The sequence below is a fragment of the Ptychodera flava genome, chromosome 12 (assembly GCF_041260155.1).
Source record: "Ptychodera flava strain L36383 chromosome 12, AS_Pfla_20210202, whole genome shotgun sequence".
Lineage (NCBI taxonomy): Eukaryota > Metazoa > Hemichordata > Enteropneusta > Ptychoderidae > Ptychodera > Ptychodera flava.
This window is the reverse complement of record NC_091939.1, coordinates 4,153,547-4,175,998: the sequence shown is the minus strand read 5'-3', so window position 1 is coordinate 4,175,998 and position 22,452 is coordinate 4,153,547. Positions and strand designations below refer to the sequence as shown.

The window sequence follows — 22,452 nt, the reverse complement described above, 5'->3', positions numbered from 1 at the left end:
CTGTGATGACATTGGTTGCTGCTGTAGAAATGTTGAACATTTTAAGGGATCTCCTGACACCCGACATGCCATCAAGGTCAACTTTCTCCTCAGCGGGTGAAATTTTGCCGTATTCGGAATCTTCAGTAGCCTGTCTGTGCGTGGAAGGATCACTGGATTTGCAGTTATGAGCTGAAGTAGTTGACTGAACCATGGTTGTGTCGGCCATATTGGTGCTCTGTCCATTATTACTTTCTGCACGTGATACCGATTTCAGATAATCCAATACAAGCACGCACGCACCTCCCCAGAAGACTGAAAGGAGGAAATGCATAGATATAAGCGCATTGCCAACCTATCGTAAAAAGCATCTATGTATTTAGCATCATATTCTGGATGCCAAACAACATAATCTTTCAAGTGATTATTTAACCTGGTTGCAAACATGTCGATATTAGGGCATTCCAATAACTTCACTATTCTTTCAAATATACCGGGATTTAACTGCCATATATATCACTCTAGGTCATGTGACCTATTGTTCTTGCAGTGCATTTATTCTCGTAAACTCACACGGTTTCTATTGTATTTATGCAGATTATATTATCGACCACACTTTTTCATTTGTTGATAAGATATCACCACACATTTATGAATAGACATAATTAACATGTCAAAAAAAGAGTGGTGATAACTTATCAACATATGAAAGAAAGGGTGGCTGATAACAAAATCTGCATACAAGTAGAAACCACCTGAAAATTCAGGATTCCAACCATTCATACGCATATACAATGAACACAAAAAGCCACATAATTTTTTTGAAAGGCATATAATTGACAGATACTGTCTAAAATTTCGAGCAATATACAATGAACACAAAAAGCCATGTAATTTTTGAAAGACATGTAACTGACAAACACTGTCTAAAAATGGATATGCATCTTTTTTTGGACCATGTTCAATGCGAATCAGAATACAACCTGCAGATTCCTTTAGACACGTAGAAATACACAGCCTAACTTGGTAGAATTGACTGAGAAAACTTTCTCCCACAACTTACATTTTCCATCTCATGTGTACGGCGGTGCTTGTTTTTGTCGACCCCGATACCACATCTATCAATGTTTTTCAGCATTCGGTCAATTGTATGGTGGAAATCCTGAAAAATGTGCGTATTGGTGTTCATAAAATTCAGGTCTCGCCGACGACATTCTACACTCAAATACCGCAGAATGCTACGACACAAAGCTCTCAAACTTTGCGATGGATATTCTGTCCCATCCGCTCGACGAACTTCAACCACGAAATGACAAAGCCAGAATTGAGTTCCCTCGCTTCGATATCATACGATAATGCAGGCACAAATGTAAACACTTCACTACTTCCACAGCCTGATTTACTGATACGTTCATTCCTCATCCGCAGGTATCGCAGACTGTAACTAACACCCCAATTAATCGTTCTCCTCGTGTTCTGTGGCACACGTAAACGTTGAATTTTAGCGACACTTTCCGTGCCGACTAAAACTGCAAAAGGTGATTGCTCTTGTGTTTTGGTCAGGGTGAATGCTTCCTCCTCCGCTATTTCCTCGTTGGTATCTGCTTTATCATATTGTGACACAAAACGTTCAATATCGCTGTCATAGTCGAAAATATCAGAATATTGAGCAGCGTCCATGTCTGCTCTCCAGGAGCCAACAGAAACTCAGAACTTTAGCGAGGGCAGTGCACGTGGTGAGAACGACATGAACAATTAATTGATTTCAGCTAATCACATTAATCTCCAAGCGTATGAAACTAAAATAAGCCAATCAGAAAATAATAGCCCATTCAGCACCACCTGCGCTTGCAAGGGACGATTAGAAAAAAAGAACGTAGCCTGTATAAAAGAGCCAATCAGAAAACAGCTTCCTTCCTCACAGATGCTCTTTTTAGTATTTGGTTCTAATTCACATGTAAATGAACGATCGTCATTCAAGTGACATTCGAAATGATGGCAAAGGCAACCATCGCAATTCTTGCCAAATTTGTGTGTTTGTCGTGGTATAAGTCGGTTATCACAACTCGTAACGGTGGGTTTACGGTTGTTATCACAACACTTTTGGTCATTAGTTTGTAAAAGTCAGCAAGCTATTGTATTGAGTTAACCTGGTAGATGTGCAGCAGTGAGCTAGATGTTCCTATCTCTACACCAAAGCCATATTGTCTTGGCAATATCGTTACAGTCTACCGACTCCACTCCCCCATGTGATTAACATAAGAGACTACCCAGGTATTGTCAATAAAATTGTTAACATGTGCATGTGTTACACCTGTACAGAACGATTTCAAAGCAAAGAATGCAGCAAGCAACTCCAGGTAATCAAAATGGTAATTAGATTCATGTTCCTTCCATCTACCTCCACACATGTTTTCACTTAAACATGCTCCCCAGCCTTGCTTTGAAATATAAATTTTACTATAATCCAAACGGGATTCGAACCCCCACGCACTCACGGCAACATCGCCTAGCTGCTAGGCCTCACACAAAACCAGTCGGCCACTGCCTCCAACCCAAAAGAGTTGGTCACAGTAACCGACTTAGATGTTGCAATTCTATGCGCGACCGAGCAACACGGTGTGCGTGGAGCAGACGACACACAGACACAGTACACAGTACACACATATAGTAATCGGAAAAGCACGAAGCTTTTTACTGAGCTATCAGACAGACTGGGACAAGTAAATATCCACCACCAGGACTGTCCACTCAGGTTAAAGAAATATAAATTTTACTATAACCCAAACGGGATACGAACCCCCACACACTCACGGCAACATCGCCTAGCTGCTAGGCCTCACACAAACCAGTCGGCCACTGCTTCCAACCCAAAAGAGTTGGTCACAGTAAGCGTCGCATGATCTTATAATACTGCTGTTATTTCGTGAGATTTTGCGGGATTAATTGTCAAGTTTTCAACCCGCCAACGTCGATCTTGCTTCATTGATGAAGAAATATACATACATGCATCAAAGTCACCTTTATTAATTTTTAAGGCCCCAATTTTCCCCATCTCTAATGACCAATAAAACAAAGGTCCATATTCCACTGCCGGTAAACTTGATATCAAAAGTCCAATTACCATAGCTACTGTGCGAATTTTATCTTGATCTTTATGAAGAAGCTTACTACATTCTTCAATGATCCGATGAATTGTATGTGGCGTAAGCCGAATAGTCATGGACACAGAATTGATTATAAATCCCTGAAGTGTCAATTCGTGAGTAGGGATTACTACTGATTTCTAATCATGAATAATGAAACCAAGAGACGTTACTGAATTTATAGTCTCATTTATGTTATTTCTACATTCAGTTTCTGTGTCTCCTTTTAGGAACGACTCATCAATAAAGCCAAGATTAACATGACCTTGCTGTTTTAATGTAGCATACACAGGTTTTAGCAATTTTGTAAATATACGAGGGGCACTAGGCAACCCATTTGGTAAGCAGGTGCACTGGAAAAGTCGGTCTTGCCATTCAAACTTGAGATATCTTTATGTTCCTTTGCAATAGGAATATAGTAATATGCATCACGTAAATCAATGGAGACCATGTAACAGCTTGGTGTAACCAGCTTAATAACAGACTCAAAGGTCTCCATTTTGAAATGATGATATTCTATGTGTTCATTAAGTCCCTTCAAATTTAGGATCATACGATAATTACGTCATTTTAGGGAAGAACAAGATTGGTGAAATATATTGACCATCCTCAAATTCGGATGGTACAGTTACTTTCTTTTTCAATAGTTCTCAATTTCATTATTTATTATAGCCTTATCTGGTTCACTAAATGCTACAGAATGGAAACAATGACGCTGTTCTGAAGGAACACCATTTATAAATTCTAAATGGGCATGTGACACTATGTCAAAAATAGATTTATCTGATGTAATATTACTCGACTGTCATGTTGATTGAACGTTTCCAGTCTACTGCTTGAAAAATGGCGGTTGTAGTAAAGTGATCACTTACTTTACTCAAGGTGCCTACTTCGTCTGCTGCTTTGGATTGGGCTTCTGGTATCTTGAGTAGTTTTTTTAAGATTCATGCATATATTGACGCTGGTAGCTACCACGTCCCCTTCCTCTGAATCGAAACCCTTTGCCACGCGACCTTCCACTGCCACCACCTCGCTGCTGCCAGGTACTGACATAGCTTCCCACCTTGTTTACTTCTTGAATATCATTTACACGTTTGGTAACATCATCATGTCACCAAAATTGGTCCGTGAAGGGCACTGTTGTTGAGAACAGGTGTGAATTGTCCCGCTTCAATCATCTTTCATGCAATCACGCCTACGTAGAATCAGCAGACAGTTGGTATAACTGAATAAAGCCAAAGCATCAGTGCCTTAATCCAGTAATTACAGTATATCAGGTTGTGAACCAGTTTCTGTGTTCACATTAGCAAGTCCCTGCACCAGCTTCACCATTCAGTTGACCCTTTCACGAGGGACGTTTGAATTAGGCCAAAGTAAGTAATTCTTTGTTTTGTGTCAACTCAAAATCCTAAAAGGTACGCGGGAAAGCGGCAAAAACACACATAGAAAATTAACACAAAATCTGTTTGCCTTTATTGGACAATTTTTCTCAAACCACATGAATACTCCTGTCACAGTGTGACACACTGTATGATCATTTTCATAACAAATGGATCAAAATAAAGTCATTCTTTGAAGTTTGTTCTCTCTTATTAGTTTTAGATTTCTTTCTTGTGCATTCAAAGTGTCCACATGTCAATACCATTGCACAGCAACTTGACACCTTGACAGTTTGAGGAATGGGTACACTTTAACAGTATACAGTAGCAGTCTTTTGTCCTCAAGTTCTTGTACGTTTCGTTCAAGTTTCTTTTAATGTCTATGCTCTGATGGAATGTCATAGTTTTGCTGAAAGGTGTCTGTTTTGAAAGAAAACACCAAACAGAGATGGTAACTTGTAGCCTCTGCATTCAATTTTAGAAAGATGCGGCATCAGAGAGAAGAAGAAATTGGTGATATAATTGACAAAAGTATTCCCTGAAGCTTTATCGGGACCATCCGTAAAGCCAGCACCTTTCCTTTCCATCAATAAATGAAAGCATTTCGTAATTTTCAGTCTCCACAGACAGACTCATCAGACCCAAATTTAGGTGGAAGCTTCACATCTATATTCCTTGCACTTTCAAAGTACCACACCCCAGATTGATTGAAAAGATGAAGTATCATGGCATAAATGGAAATATTCTACAGTGGGTCAAAGCATGATTGACAAATACAAAACAGCGAGTAGTCATAAATGGAGCATCATCTGAATGGAGAACACGTCACAAGTGGTGTCCCAAAGGGTTCAGTTCTTGAACCAATACTCTTTCTAATGTACATCAATCATACTGGCGGTGAAATTAGTTCTGAACTCAAAATTTTACTGACAATACCGAGACATATCATCCCTTGCGAAATTGTAGTGATCCTGAAATTCTGCAAGCTGATTTGGACAAGCTACACAAAATAAGTGTACACTGGCGGACGCATATTGGCTACAACAACCCCTTCAATAAATACTCAATGAACAATATTTCACTGGGACGTACAACTGAAGAAAATGATCTACTTCATTCTACCTTAAAACCTTCAAGCAAATGTGATAAGTTTGCAAAAAAGCAAACAGAATGTTGATCTCATCAAAAGATCATTGTCGATCAAATAAAAAAAAATGTCATTCCCCGTCATTACAAGCAACTTGTGAGACCACAGCTCAAGCATGCAGTACAAGCTTGGTCACCATGGCTACAAAAGGACATAAAAATCTTAGCACGGCAAATAATACCTAAACTCCAACACTACAATTATCAAAATAGACTTAAACAGCTTGGTTTAATAACACTTGAACAAAGAAGAATTCGCGGCGACATGATTCAACGCTAGAATTAGTTATCAAAGGCCATGACCACTGTAACCTTTCACTTGAGTTAGCAGTCGACTCGAGAACTTGAGGACACTGTCCCAAACTTCATAAACTAACCGTTCGACTCAACACAAGAAAGTACTTTTTACAGCAAGAGTTGTAGACACCTGGAATAAATTACCAGCCGATGTCATTAATGCAGAAAGTGTGACCTCCTTCAAGAGCAGCTACGACCGCCTACTACAAGTTTTAACTTTCACAGAGGGATTCTAATATACTTTCCTATACCCAAACTGAACAAAAAAGTACGTAATGGCCTTTCGTTTACAGGACTGATCACTGGTTTAGTTTTTGTTTCAAGTTAAAATGGACAAATTAACCAAATTTTTGGCAAACCTAAAAGACCAATTGACTAGGATAGGCCTCAACACTTTCCAATTTTTCCATCTGTCATACTCTCTGAGTCGTGGTACCCAAGTCCAATCGGCTGACTGAATCTCTCTCTGTTCAAGTCCCGATTGCTCGCAATGACCATGCCTTCAAGTTGCCGTGCAAAGGTTTTCCCTGCTTTTATCCATTTTTTTATCGTGACGACAAGGCCACAACAGGCAAAGCCACAACAGACAGTGAGAATGTGAGGCCCCGGCGTGAGGCTGAGAGTATCGACAGGTGTAAATGTATAGAGAGTACTGTTTTACGTCACCGCATGGTCCATTTGTGAAATATGACTGCCGTAAAGGAGTGTTTCGTCGCAAAGTTAAAAGCCACGACTTGTTTTTGTGACAAAATAGCGCCATCAACGGCGAAATTTTGAAAGGAAATTTTATGGGTTTTTTTCCGAAAAATCTCCAAAAACCTAGGCGTGCGCGGACGCAAAACAAAGAACTTACTTACTATGGCCTTATCTGAACTTTCGTGTCCATAGTTCTCGTTTCTGGCCGAATAGTATCCCAAAACAATTGATTCACCCTGACTGTCGTCAGTGACTCACAGTTCTCTGGCCTGTCGAATTTCCTTGATAGGCAAGCGAATTTGTCTTCAGGGATACCATCTCTGAATAATCCATTGATAATCTATGTTAACTGAGAGTCGACAGGCTTGTCATATTTTGCCCGGAGGATAAATTTACCTGCAAAGTCTTTGAAGACACTTGGGACATCCTGCATAGTGTTTCGAACAGTATTATCCCCGCACTCATTCGACAATTTCGGTGTTTTTGTCTGAGGCTCAATATTTTCCTCAACTACGTCGGGAAATTAGAGTATTATCCTCATAATACGTCTTCTGCATTGTGTCCACTCTCTCATAGAGAGGTGTGATTCTGTCATTCTGTTTCCATTGGCTTTCCTGAATCGTTTTCAGTAACTCAAAACTATCCGTATGATTGTATTGTCCACACTGTCTGGTTTTGGAATCCCAGCGGAACTCATATACGTAGATGCCAGGGCTTCGCCACTGACTTGAGTTCGTTTGCGTTTTTCACGCTTGCAAAAAGGTGACTTGTCTTTGTCACTACAAGTGTTTACGTTCTTGTAAAGCTTAGATGCCATGCCGACTAAGGTCACACGAATCCTTTGGCAGCTGCGTTACCAACAAATTGAAAATATTGTGCTGCCAACCTGTACGGAGAGCGACCAAGCCTCGTCCGGTCGCCAGCTATAAACGCAGTAGACTGAAGCTACGCTTGCGCAGTGCAATCTCGTGTGATCTCCCAAGTGCGATGACGCAATGGAACTTTGTTTGTCTATCTCGTCTCAATGTTTTAACTTTGGTTTCGTATTTTTTCTATCCCTCTTTCATAAATGTCCTCGACTGTGGAAATCATTATTGATAGAATAATATAAGCAAACATAGCTCTCAACCTTTGTTATTCAAACTTCAAAGTAATTGGCTGTATTGATATATTTAGTACAAATTTTCTTTTTCACAACAGTGTATGGGGAGGTCCTGCCATTTACATCAAATATAACTATCGCAGCATCGGAAAATGCAGAACTTGTCTGTAGGACAACAGGAATTCCTGACTATTCATCTTCTGTAATATACTGGGTCAGATCTTCGGACTCCAGGACCATAACCTACAAGAATGAGCTGGCATACAATGGTGATGACCCTGATGAACCAGGTGAAATACCTAGGTATTCCATGGACTTGCAAACACCGAATGAGTATACCCTCAAAATTACAGATGCCAAGTACCTTGATTCAGGCAAATGGGTATGCACGAGTGGAAACTCAGAAGCAGTTTGGTTGACAGTGGAAGGTGAGTGTTTATTACTGCGCTTACTAAGTTCCCGGAACTAGAATTTGTTACATGCGTTGACAAGCTGTATTCAGAGTGCTTGACTTTGCAATGATGTTCGGCATGGATATACACCATTGTACATATAACTGTCTTCTTTTGCAAACTTTTAACTTTTTAAATTTATAGGACTTCGTAAATAATGTCCTCTACTTATAACGGGTCAATATAATATTTCCCAAGCAACTGCAACATTACATATCTTACTGTATTTATTCAGCAAAACTTCAAATTAAGAAAATACTGTAGGTATGACTTCCTGATTTCTCCTCTTAACTTGTTATGTATATTATTTCTTCATCATAGCAAACAGCCACTAGTATGGCTGCCAGGACATGCTGTCTGTTAACGATTGATGTCATTGCTTGTCTCTATTTACCAATGGTATTTTCACTGCCTAAGTATTCTGTGACGCGTCTTTTATTCAATGAAAGTCAGTTCAGTTCGTTCAGACAGAATTATAGGCTGTACGGGTTGGGGTAAATATATTTGTTGTAGACCACTGGGTAGGTGGATGTATTACTCTTTGAAGGCATTTGTATATTAGACTTAACTAGGCTGGTATGTGGGCTCCTTTATTTGTCAACAATATTGGCATTAAGCATTAATTCATATTTGTATATACACTGTAGATTTAACAAGCTTGTGATAGTGGCGTCTGTGTAACATGGAAGACAAAATTAGTTTAGCCTTGTTTGCCGTAGCTGTGTAGGGTTCCAAGACAAATAACTGACCCACCAAAGTAATGAATTCTGCAAACAGCAGTTGTTGAGTTTACTATCTTGTTCTGGACTTTTAATGTTTGGAAACCTATTATATCTTCTTCTCTGATCCTTTTTTCGACTCAGGACCATAATTCAGCATCTGTTTACAATTTACACCGAACCTTGTTTGTATAATTTTCTCAAACCATAATGTGACATTTTGGGAAGAAATTATTTATATATTAAATGTATGTATGTATCAGAAAGATCGGATTTATTGATGTTAAAGATGTATGTATACTTTGTGCATTTCAGTAACTCCCGAAATCACTTACATCACTGAAGACTTCTTTGCCAAAGCTAACACAACCAAAAGACTTCGGTGTACGGCCACTGGAAATCCTACACCTGTAATCACATGGACAAGGTACGAAAACACCCTTCCTGGCGGGGATGTCATGTTTCATGGTTCGGAACTGGAACTAGTGAACATGACCAGCAGTGACAGGGGCACCTACCAATGTGTTGCCATGAGTGCAGTAGGAACAGCCAGTGCTATGGTGAAAGTCACGATGAATCGTAAGTTTGCAACACAGTGCAGAAGTTGTTGTATATTGACCATTTCTGATACCCTTCTCAGGATCTGATGGCTAAAATTGTCGTGTAGTACAGCACATTTATTGCAGTAATTTTCTCGTACCTTACCTCTCATGCAGAAGCTTGTGACGCAGAGAACGTTCCAGGAGTTCAAAGCAAAAATAACATTTTTTTCACAAATCTACAAAATAACAATACTTGCTTTTTCATCGTCGACTCGACTTCTTTTCAGCAAGAGGTGTATCAAAATTTAGACGTCGGTCTTTGCAACAAGGCGGACTCTTTATGGTACTGTTCAAATGCACAGACTGAGTAATTTTCGAATTTGCTGGTTCAGGGGCCCGTTTTTGCCTTTCTCAAACGGTATTTTAGCATCGGTGGATTGAGCTCTTGTTGGATCAGAAGATCGCAAGAGAGCATAATATAATATAATATAATATAATATAATATAATATAATATAATATAATATAATATAATATAATATAATATAATATAATATAATATAATATAATATAATATAATATAATATAATATAATATCATATCATATCATATTATATCATATGATATGATATTATATCATATATCATATCATATCATATTATATTATATATTATCACATATTATCATATATTATCAAACATGCTATGCCTGTATTGCTATGAACCCGTATTTTAACATATTAAAATACGAATTATATTTTCACTGTAACCGAACTACTTAGATATACGAGAAGACGATGTAAATACCTTCGAAATGTTTTATTCGTACAGCAACAAAATCACGAACGAGTTACGACGCTACAGGCTACAGCTTACAGTGTATTCACTTCACTTTTTTCCTAGTCGGCTCAAAAATTCCTTTCTAAGATGGCAAATTTGGCATATTTATCGTCTGGGGATATGCATAATTCTTCCAGATAAACTGACTGGTACGGGTATTATATCCACTATGCATTCATCTATGTCGTAGAGCTGCTTGTTCTCGTCTGTTCACACTCGATCGAGTTTAAAATCGAACGCTGCTGCGGCGCAAGTATTTTGACCCGAATTTATCAGGCCTCATAACTTTTGCGAAGGGATGGGTTTATTATTTCAAAACACGAAAACACACTCATTTTACATACTCCAGCCTGCGTTTTTATATCCACCACCGTTTTAAACTCAAAATATGCCTATATCTTCTTCAAACAGTGAAACCTGTGACGACATCTTAATGTTTAAATAAATGTTTCACTTTAAAAATGTGCCATAAACCCTCCCCTGAAGTGGAATGGCTCAACAGCGGAATAATATATCAAGAAGTGATACGGTTGTAATCACTCCTTAGCAAACAACTTTTGATACAGAGAGGAGCAAGCAAGGTCGATTTCAGTTGATTTTGTCGCTAATTTCGGAACGTCCGTTGGAAAACAGTCATAACCAAAGCATGCACCTATGATAAATTGAGTATTACACGAAATTTTGGCGATACCGCGTCGTATTTGAGTGATGTGTCCCTATTGTGACGAGTTGCGCAGCAACGAGTCAAGATGCGGACACATCACACGAATACGACGAGGTATCACCAAAACTTCGTGTAATAACGTCTAAATATAATGTCATGAACTATAATACACAAAAATAAAATAAAATAAAATATAATATAATATAACATAATGTAATCTAATATAATATAAAGGATAATATAAAATCTAATATAATATAACATAATATAATATAATATAATATAATATAATATAATATAATATAATATAATATAATATAATATAATATAATATAATGTAATTATAAAAGATAATATAATCTAATATGACCTAATATAATACGGCTAGTTTTCAATCGGGTTCGAACCCACAACATATGGCATCAGTCGCCTAGCTGAGAGGCCACAGACAGAACCGCTCGGCTAAATCTCCACTCCCAAAAAAGAGTGGTTCAATAGCCGGCTAAGTTGTTACATTTTTCTGACTGAGACCGCTCAACACGTTGTAGAGTTCGTGAAGCACTCACGCACGCATGCTCACTATCATACATCGCACATACACACTTTATCGAAGCGAAGAAACGAATTCATCGCTTTAACTGGGCGAACGATAACCTCGGGGACAATTCTGTCCAGCAGCAAAGCTACCAACCCAGGGTAGAAAATACGGCTAGTTTTCAATCGGGTTCGAACCCACAACATATGGCATCAGTCGCCTAGCGGAGAGGCCACTGAGAGAACCGCTCGGCTACATCTCCACTCGCAAAAAAGAGTGGTTCAATAGCCAGCTCAGTTGTTACATTTTTCTGACTGAGACCGCTCCACACATTGTAGAGTTCGTGAAGCACTCACGCACGCATGCTTACTATCACACATCGCACATTCAAACTTTATCGAAGCGAAGAAACGAAGTCATCGCTTTAACTGGGCGAATGTAATATAATATAATATGTGTAGGATAAAGCCCTCGTACTCGGGCTCTTCTGGTATATAAAGTTCAACCCAACGATAAAATGTCGAGGCCGCAGGCCGAGACATTGTATCGTAGGGTTGGACTTTATATACCAGAAGAGCCCGAGTACGAGGGTTTTATCCCACTTAAAAACTATCGCCCCTAACTGATATATTTTCGTTTTCAATGTGTTTACGTCAACCGTCCCCTTTGTCAACGTAACATATTTAGGATATGAATTAAAACTTTTATTTGTGTAATAGACTTCAAATGTAATGGAACATCCTTTAAATGCCCTAGGGCATATTATATAAATGCCCTAGGGCACAGCAGATTTTGTGTTGCAGCTGGTTTCCGCTGTGTTACCAAATTTGAATATTAAAACGTACCAGATGTCTACAGAATATGACATGTTAACTTTTGATTGGACAGTAATTTACTACGGCGCTGTCATTCGTTTCTGGAATTTGGTGACCAAGGCTTTACGAGTAAATAGAAAACCCTGAATTGAGCACTCTGATTGGTCAATCAACAGTAAATAGTTTTTAAAATATCATATCATATCATATCATATCATATCATATCATATCATATCATATCATATCATTAAGCAATAATGCACCCCTCCCGGTCAATAATGGACGAAAGCAAACATAATGTAGCAAAGTTTGCTTGAGTCCATTATGGGCCGGGAGGGGGTGCATTATTGCTATTATTTTATAGTTTTGGCAATGCCAGTGAATTTGTAGTTGTAGAAAACGAATAAAAAGGAAATTTAAACTGAGTTTGTAGCCAGTGAGCGTCGTCCAGCATGGTCGGCCCTGACTCTGTACATATTATTACATGCACTCCACACTGCACAGTCCACTGCACTGAACACGCACGTTCAACACAAAAAATGACCAGCACTTTCACGGTTCATTTTGAATTGATGTATTTTCGAAGGAAATGAATCGTAACTGCATCTCTACCGTCAATATCAAACTTGAAACATGACTTTTAAATATCATGCCATTCAAAAAGCCGACACGGTGAAATGCCAGAGATGAAGAAAACGGAATGTTCATGCATCGACATCAGCATGATCAGCGAGCTGCATGCCATGGTATCAGCTGCTCAATACGATCATTATTATGTCGCTAGTAGTACAGCATTCATTGCAAACGATATCAACAGAGTTCAACATTGTTATTCAAATGTTTATATTACAATAATAATTGTGTCTATAAATTTAATTTTCGATGCCTTCTTGAGAAGAGCTATTTTATTTCGGCGAACGACAGAACTTGACGTAAACGGGTGCTTGAAAGGTACAGTTGACAAACATACTGGAGGGTTTCGGTACCGTCGCGATATCGAGAACAAGGCAAGGTAAAATCACAGACATGGAGGAAAAAACGATGAATGAATGTTGTCTCCGATTACAGTCAGTGCATCAGAATTAGGTGGCAGAGATGTTAGATCAACGGAGAGTCCACGGTCGTCATGATTGTTGGTAGCAGCTGACCTTGGACCGAGACTTTGAATGGCTCCGTAGTATATCCGTAGACACTTCCGGTCAAGGTTGATGACAGCAAGCTGCCGTTGTTAGCCCGTTTACGGCTGGTTCGAGTAGCCTTTCACGCTTGCATCGTTTACATGGCCACTGACATACATAATATGCCATGTGTCAAACCCAGTATCGTCTAGGAGTTTGCAAACGTACTGAGTTCTGTTTCAACTATACGGCAACGAGCGAACCATGTTGTCAACAAACGTAGTAGTACAACCAGCGTATCGGACGGGGACTGCATGCTGAGCGCCAGCCAGACGGACGACAAATGCGTGCGTGAGGACTCAAACAATGTGATGACTCGTTCAGTAAGACATTATTATCAATATTGTGCACCATTATCAAGATTTATAGTTTTGTGTATTACATGGTTTATCCGATATTTTCCCTCCTTTTAAATGCGCAGTCCTTTTTTCGTTTTCCAAAACAAAACTTGCTAGCTGTGGGGCCGCAATGCTGAATAATGGAATACATTATCAGTAATAATGTATGGAAATGACGTCACAAAATTCACTGGTATTGACAAAGCTATAACATAATATAATATAATATAATATAATATAATATAATATCATATAATATAATATAATATAATATAATATCATATCATATCATATCATATCATATCATATCATATCATATCATATCATATCATAATATAATAATATCATATCATATCATATCATATCATATCATATCATATAAGGCGCCGTTAAATAAATTCTTTGTTTGCCGTCCGCGTGCGGGTAGGTTTTTGGACGAAATCTGAAAAACAAACACAGATCGTATGCTCGAAAATACGGCGCGTTGTGCTCTTCCTTCGTTCGCAATGTCGCAGCAATTTACTTAAATGTCGCAAAAACGCAAATGTCGTAAGATCGTTTCAATACAAATCAGATTACCTATCGTAAGGGGGTACATCAACCACTGTACGTAAAGTGTACATGTGCACGTCCTGTTGTAGCGGACTGCAGTGTGCGGTAATTGAAGATCGATCGACCGTTTCACAAGTTGATTTCTCCCTCAAAGTTTTCAAATCAGCGAAAGTACGTGAAATTGTTTTGGTCTCCATACAAGACGGATCGAAAACAATTCTTGACTGGTTTGGCTTCGAATAAGGAGCGGAACTGAATTTCCATCAGCTTTTCTGCGATCTGCGATTGATCACGGATCTGCTGCACCGGGGCAAACAGGTACCGCCGGTGAAATGTTCGTTTTTGAATGCTCCAAATAGTTCGAACGCGGTTGAAGTTGCTCTTACTTTGAACATTTTTTTCTACTAAAAAAAACACGATTTGGTCATTTTATAAATTCGGATTAGAATTCAGTTTTCAAAAATAGCAATGGCCATTCGGCATTGCTGTCTTGACAAGCAGAATATTTAGCATTTTAGTATGCAATAGCGCTGATCACTTAACGTCATTTTTCTGTCATTAATATGCAAAAATAAATATTTGTCCACATTTTCGGCAAGAACGATGAAAATAAAACCTGCTGGTGTTATAATGCATACAAAAAGTCACACTAATTCTCATGAATTTATAGCTCAGACTACAAGCTGCAACAACGACCGCGCATGCAATAACAAAATTTGTCCGAATTTCAGTCAGCGATGTCCTAAGTCGCGCGTGCAGCTAGATTTAGTAACAAACCTGACATCGAGATCAGCGCTATTGGAATTAGTTGATACACAAAATTCAAAATAAATAGCCTTTAAAGTTACAGCTATTGGAGCATTTAACTCAAGAGAAACAGTTCTCAGGACTAGTATTTATTTGACACTTAAAAAAGGAGGATTTGTACTCAAGCCTGTTATGATTTGTTCAGCTACCCACTCTTCTTACTGTAAAAATTGTAATTGTATGGAAGAGATAGTAGTTTCACCTTTTACCAAGATGTTTAGCATTTGTTTCCTGAATGACAACTACATACTTTGTTATACTCAGTAACTTTTGCAGTTTAATATTTGGAATTTTCAGGTTTCGCTAGAACACCTTTTTTGTTCTAAGCTTACCCAAATATGTTAAAATTCATTGTGTACAGTTGCCAAACAACTGTTACTACTCGTTTTTTCTCGTATTATCTCATTACCTGATCTTGGCCTGCTTTTACTCATGGACTCGTCTTAGCTTGCTGGGAGGTACTAGTAATCTTCAAATGACTACACGAGATTTTCAGATTTCGTTGGTACTACATAGACTTTATTTCACAGTAGACAAGCTTGACAGTTGCCGTCGCCCTAGATACTCTTCTCCAATTGTCTAAATGCCCTGGACTACTCTTTGGTCATTCTATCCTCCTGCCCTGTTTTTTATACTTTTCTCTCTTCTCATTTGTATTCCCTTTCCCGTATTATTTTAGAATGGGATTTTAAACGTTATGTTTAAGGCTTGGTTTTGATCATATGATAGATATGAATTAAAGATAAAAATATATGTCCAATCGTAAACATCAATACAGTTCTTGATCTTAAATTTACATGTCATCATTAATATACAAATGTCACTTAGACACGTTGCAAAATTGAACCCATTACGTGAAATTCTTATGTTCTTTCATTAAGTGTTGATTCAAATATATTTTGTTTTCTTCAAGACTTCGTAAACATCCTTGTAATACGTAATTTGAATCTTTTACATTTGTTGCAAATATGCTTTGTATTCATAATTGAGATCTTGTTATTTTAATGAATAGTTTTACTTGTGCCTATGACCACCTAGTGCATATACCTCCATCACAGACACACTGTAGTCTAAGATCTTCGTAACACAACCAGTTGATTACTATCACACTGTGTTAGTATAGTGTTAATTGCCATTGTTTATTATGGAATTTTTGTTCAGACTCACAGTCACCTAACTCTAAGTATGCTTGTTGTACTTATACAAGTATAATCTCTCTTTCCAAGCATTGCTTTCAACCTGCTTAATGAAGAGCATAAGAAACACTGCATTGTAAATGTAACAGATGATTTTTCTTACTTATGACCCATAAACCGATGGAAAAGTTAAAGTTTATGCAATTGATCTATGTTGTGTTTTTTTCTCTGTTTGTTTGTTTTTTGGTTTTTTTTGCTGGCTGGCTGGTAGGTTTTTCAAAAATCCAAGGACGGCAAACAAAGAATTTTCTTTACACGGCCTAATATAATATAATATGGTTTTCATTTCATGTACTCTTATGCACTCATAGAGGTGTTCGAGCTGGTTCCAGGAAATTAAAATCTACCTCTGGGAGGATCCCTGGTAATCTTACTCATGTTCCAGTTTTACAACAAGATAAACTCATCACTCGTAACAGTCACCTGAAATTATGTCTTTGGAATGCTCAGTCAATTCGGAACAAAGCACCTGAGATATCCGACTATATAGTAGAACACAATATCGATGCACTCGCTATTACTGAATCATGGTTAAAAGACTCAGGTGATGAACCTATCATCAGTGAGGTAACACCACACAGCTATACTTTCAGACACTGCCCCCGTGTTACATCTACAGGTGGCGGCATCGCTCTTATCTATAAGTCAAACATTAAGATTACATCATGGAAACCTATATCACAAGCCAGATGTTTTGAGGCTGTGGAAACTACTCTGTGCAGCAATGGTGTTTCTACCAAGATCATAATCATTTACCGCCCACCTCCTAACACCAAGAATAAATTTACAGTCAATCAATTCCACAATGAATTTGGATCTCTTCTCGAATCAAATGCATCGTACGCAGGCAAACTTGTCATACTTGGTGACTTTAACTTTCACTTCGAAGACAGTTCAGACTCTAAGACTCAGAAGTTCATGTATCTCACTGAATCGTTCAACCTCACGCAATTTGTGAATTAACCTACTCATCGCCGTGGACATACCTTGGACTTGATATATTGCAAACACTGACTCTATCATCCGATCGGCTGTTGTTGACAAACTCCACCTTTCTGACCATTTCCCCATCCAAATTGATCTGTCACTGCAAAAGCCTGCCTTAGTACAAACCAAAATTTCTTATCGTCGTACAGGAGCTATTGATCTTGACAAATTCAAAGACGACATTACTGAACTTCCAATGCACTGCTTCCCAAACTGACGTACAAACTGCTGTCGTGAATTATAACTCTTACTTGACAGATATATTTAACAGGCATGCACCCCTCCGAAGTCGCTTCATAACTCAGCGTCCTGATTGCAAATGGTATTCGGTTGAGATTCTTTGTGCCAAAAAGCATCGTCGTTCCCTTGAACGTAAATGGCGAAATAACCAGATTGAAATTAATCGTCAACTATACCGTGAGCAGTGCAACAAAGTTAACAAGTTAATACGTCAAGCTAAAGCCACATATTATAGGGAACTTATTGAGCAAAATTGCCATGACCAGAAGTCTCTGTTTCGCCTTGTTTCAAACCTCATCAAGAGTAAATCACCTAAACTGCCTACGTTTTCTTCTGCCAAATTACTAGTTGACAATTTCAGTCAATTCTTCAGTGAGAAGATTGAGACCATTCGTATGAACTTGGATTCGTGTCCTACAAGTCAACCACCTGTCTGCCTTTCATCAAATCAATCCCCATCTACTTTGTTATCGTTTGCATTTACCACACCTGATGAAATCAAGAAAGTGATTATGGCTTTACCATCTAAGTCATGTAGTTTTGATCCGATTCCAACTCACCTCCTCAAAAAAGTCATCGACCCACTGATACCAACCATTAGTAACATCATCAACCTCTCACTTCAAACTGGCTCTGTCCCTGATGCTTTCAAATCCGCTGTTGTGTCTCCTGTACTAAAGAAGTCATCGTTAGATCCAGAGTCCTCAAAAACTACAGACCAATCTCTAACCTGCCCTTTCTCTCAAAAATCACCGAGAAAATCGTTGCAAATAGATTGTCAAATTATGTTAACAACAACTCGCTGTTAGAACCTCTTCAGTCTGCGTATCGCCAATTCCATAGCACCGAGGCTGCACTTATCAAAGTTCACAACAACATAACATTATCACTTGATAAAGGACATGACGTCATCCTTGTTCTGTTGGATCTATCTGCAGCATTTGACACAATTGATCATAGTATTCTCCTCTCTCGTCTGTCTGATCTCGGTTTGCAAGGTACAGTCTTAGACTGGTTCTCATCCTATCTGTCACAAAGGTTCCAATCAGTCACAATCAATGGTCACTCATCATCACCGCGTCTTTTAAAGTTCGGTGTACCACAAGGCTCAGTACTCGGTCCTCTGTTATTCTCACTCTACATAGGTCCTCTTGGTCAAATTATTCGCCATCATGATCTCAAATTCCACCAATATGCTGACGACAATCAAGTCTACCAAACGTTCTCTAGACTAAACACTTCATCTGCAGTTACAACCATTGAGGATTGCCTAGTTGATATCAAAACTGGATGACACTAAACAAGTTACAACTTAATGATGGAAAAACCGAAGTACTTCACATTCGTTCACGATTTGACCGCTTTCCTTCCACCATCAACAATATTCAAGTTGGTTCAAGTACAATTCAACCATCCACCACAGCTCGCAACATTGGATTTACATTTGACTCAACACACGATTTAAGCAACATATTCTTCGAACTTGCAGGAACATCTACACACATCTACATCGCATAAGCTTTATTAGGAAGTACTTATCACAAGATGCCTGCAAAAACTTGTCCACTTCACCATCTCCTCACAACTTGACTATTCCAACGCACTCTTGTTTGGTCTGCCACAAGCGTACATTTGTCATCTGCAAAGAGCACAGAACTCAGCTGCTAGACTCATCACACAGACAAGGAAACGAAATCACATCACCCTATCCTGATGCACCTCCATTGGCTTCCAGTAAAATACAGAATACAGTACAAATGTTACTTCTCAGTATACAAATCGCTCCATGGACTTGCCCCCCAATATCTTGCTGAACTCGTCAATATTAACTGTCCTCCCAGATCACTGCGCTCAAGTCACGGCCTCACACTTAAAGTACCAAGAACCAGACTCAAATCCTATGGAGATCGCTCCTTCAGTTATGCCGCTGCAATCCTATGGAACCAGCTACCAATCACTATCCGTACTGCTCCCAGTATCACCATTTTCAAATCCAGACTCAAAACACTACTTTTCCAGAAAGCGTATATGTGATTTCCACTCATTGTTCAGCGCCAGTGAGCACTTTATTATAGTGGATACCAGGCGCTATACAAATCATACTTATTATTATTATTATTATTACTCTTGTGGCTTGATAGCATTGGACTTTTAATTTTGAATATCAATTTATTATTATTATTAATGCTCTGTGCCTGCATGTATTATTGTACATGCTATGCCTGTATTGCCATTCTTCTATTGTTGAGAGGGTATTAAGAAGAACCTGTATTTTAACATGTTAAAATACAAATTAGATTTTCACTGTAACCAGAACTATTTACAGCTGGGCGTATGCGTGGCCTTGGCTGGTATGTTCATATTACATAAATCAGCCGAGCGAATAGGACTTATCTTAGGGACCGTCTCATATTGTCGCAGAAGTTCGAGAAACGAAATTCCTTCGTTTAGATCAAAACCCCCTCCCCCCTCCCCCTAAACGAAACTTCAAAAGTGCGAAATGTTCATGTCTGCCTGAGAGTACAATGTTGCATTTTGCTATAGCTACTAAAGACGTATTCCCTTTGCCACATTACAATTAGAGTAATCGATCAGATTTGAGTACTAACAGAGCATTTTACCGCATAAAAGTTTCATTTTATTTTACTTTCCCTTTTTGCATCTCCTGTGCTGTTCTTTGTCTTTGCGAACACGCAATTTGTACTTGGTAGGGCGGCAAATAAGCGAGAAGCTTTGACAAGGGGGCCTAGGCATGTTCAATCATAGACCCTCGAGAAAAAACGTTTTTCTCGAGATTCCATGGTTCAATCATATTAAAACGACTATGACCAGGTGCATAACAAGTGAGAATAAAGACATCTAGTGGTTCGAGCAGACGCTTATAAATAGCACATTTTTAAAAAATGATACTTTTTGTCTTTGTATAATTTGATGAATGAAATGTTTAGGATACAATGTTACTATCGGTAAATTGTGTTTGGGGCACAAACGAAATGCAAACAGTTACAAATTTGTTGGCACGAGTGTGCAGTTTTTCTTTAACTTAAAACAAACATACGAAAACTTGTGATCACAAAATAAAAGTGCGAAAGTGAAGTTCACTAATTTAAGGGAGGTCAAACCCCCTCCCCTCCTAAACGAATAAATTTCGCTTTTTGAACTTCTGCGACAATCTGAGACGGTCCCTTATGACACTCCGAAACGTCATTGATAATTATGGTCAAAAATGTGTTGTTTGCATTCAGTTCATGGGCATTACACTTAGGTAAAAGTACACTGTTACCAAACAATAAACAACCGAACGAACGCATTGAAAATTTGTACGTATTTGCTACCGATAGGACGTCTTTCATAGCGCCACCAGGGCCGGTCCCATCCCATACCGTGCATACGGAGTTTTCATGGTCCATGCTGCTCCAGATTACTTTCCCGGTCGAGAGTAGATCGTAACAGAACCGCATAGAATAAGTTTCCTCTTGACGAGTTTACATATTTAGGTAGTGAATTATGTCGTGCATAGCCGTAAATGAACTACAAAAAATCCGACCACACTTAAAATACTGGCGGTAGACAATATGCACATATCCTATATTTCCGACTTGTACAGTGAGATTCACAGGTCATGATCATGTTCCGTGCGGGTTTCGGATGCAGTGAATGATATTCCCAGGAAAGTTAAACTTTGGTTTAGGTTGTTCAAGCAAGTTTAGTTCTATTTAGGCAAGCCAGTAACGAAAGGATACGTGCAGATGATGTAAATACGTTGGAAATAGTTTATTAGCGATGTTTCACTAAAGACGAACGAGAACGAACGTTTCGTCGTATATCCAAGCATACCATTGGTCAGCTTTCGTCGCATTTAGTTTGTGTGAGATGTATGCTAGCGTGTGTGCTAGCGTGAGTGCTTCACGAACTCTACGGCGAGTGGAGAGGGCGCAGTCAAAATTGTAACATCCTTAGCTCGGTTATTGAACCAATCTTTTTTAGGATTGGGGATTTAGTCGAGCAGTTTGACTGTTGTCCTCTGCGCTAGGTGATTGGGTGCCGTACGTTGTGGGTTCGAGTCCCGGTTGATACCATCGTATTTCTCTTTCCCGGGTCGATAGCTCTGCTTGTGGACAGAATTGTCCCCGAGGCTATCTTCCGCCCGGTGTAAAGCGTTGTATTCATTGCTTCGCTTCGATATAGTTTGTGTGAGATGTATGATAGCGTGTGTGCTTCACGAACTCTACGGCGAGTGGAGAGGGCGCAGTCAAAATTGTAACATCCTTAGCTCGGTTATTGAACCAATCTTTTTTAGGATTGGGGATTTAGTCGAGCGGTTTGACTGTTGTCCTCTGCGCTAGGTGATTGGGTGCCGTGCGTTGTGGGTTCGAGTCCCGGTTGATACCATCGTATTTCTCTTTCCCGGGTTGATAGCTCTGCTTGTGGACAGAATTGTCCCCGAGGCTATCTTCCGCCAGGTGTAAAGCGTTGTATTTATTGCTTCGCTTCGATATAGTTTGTGTGAGATGTATGATAGCGTGTGTGCTAGCGTGAGTGCTTCACGAACTCTACGGCGAGTGGAGAGGGCGCAGTCAAAATTGTAACATCCTTAGCTCGGTTATTGAACCAATCTTTTTAGGATTGGGGATTTAGTCGAGCGGTTTGACTGTTGTCCTCTGCGCTAGGTGATTGGGTGCCGTACGTTGTGGGTTCGAGTCCCGGTTGATACCATCGTATTTCTCTTTCCCGGGTCATAGCTCTACTGGTGGACAGAATTGTCCCCGAGGCTATTTTCCGCCCGGTGTAAAGCATTGTATTCATTGCTTCGCTTCGATATAGTTTGTGTGAGATGTATGATAG

General features: G+C 39.1%; 1 protein-coding gene across 1 annotated transcript in view; it reads left to right on the top strand.

The window, feature by feature from the left end:
- LOC139144750 (limbic system-associated membrane protein-like) overlaps positions 1 to 22,452 on the top strand; it is a 79,369-nt gene that overhangs the window by 16,095 nt on the left and 40,822 nt on the right. Inside the window, exons 2-3 of the mRNA XM_070715479.1 lie at positions 7,844 to 8,173; positions 9,232 to 9,495. Of these exons, the coding sequence (XP_070571580.1) occupies positions 7,844 to 8,173; positions 9,232 to 9,495 (594 nt within the window). The remainder of the gene's footprint in view (positions 1 to 7,843; positions 8,174 to 9,231; positions 9,496 to 22,452) is intronic.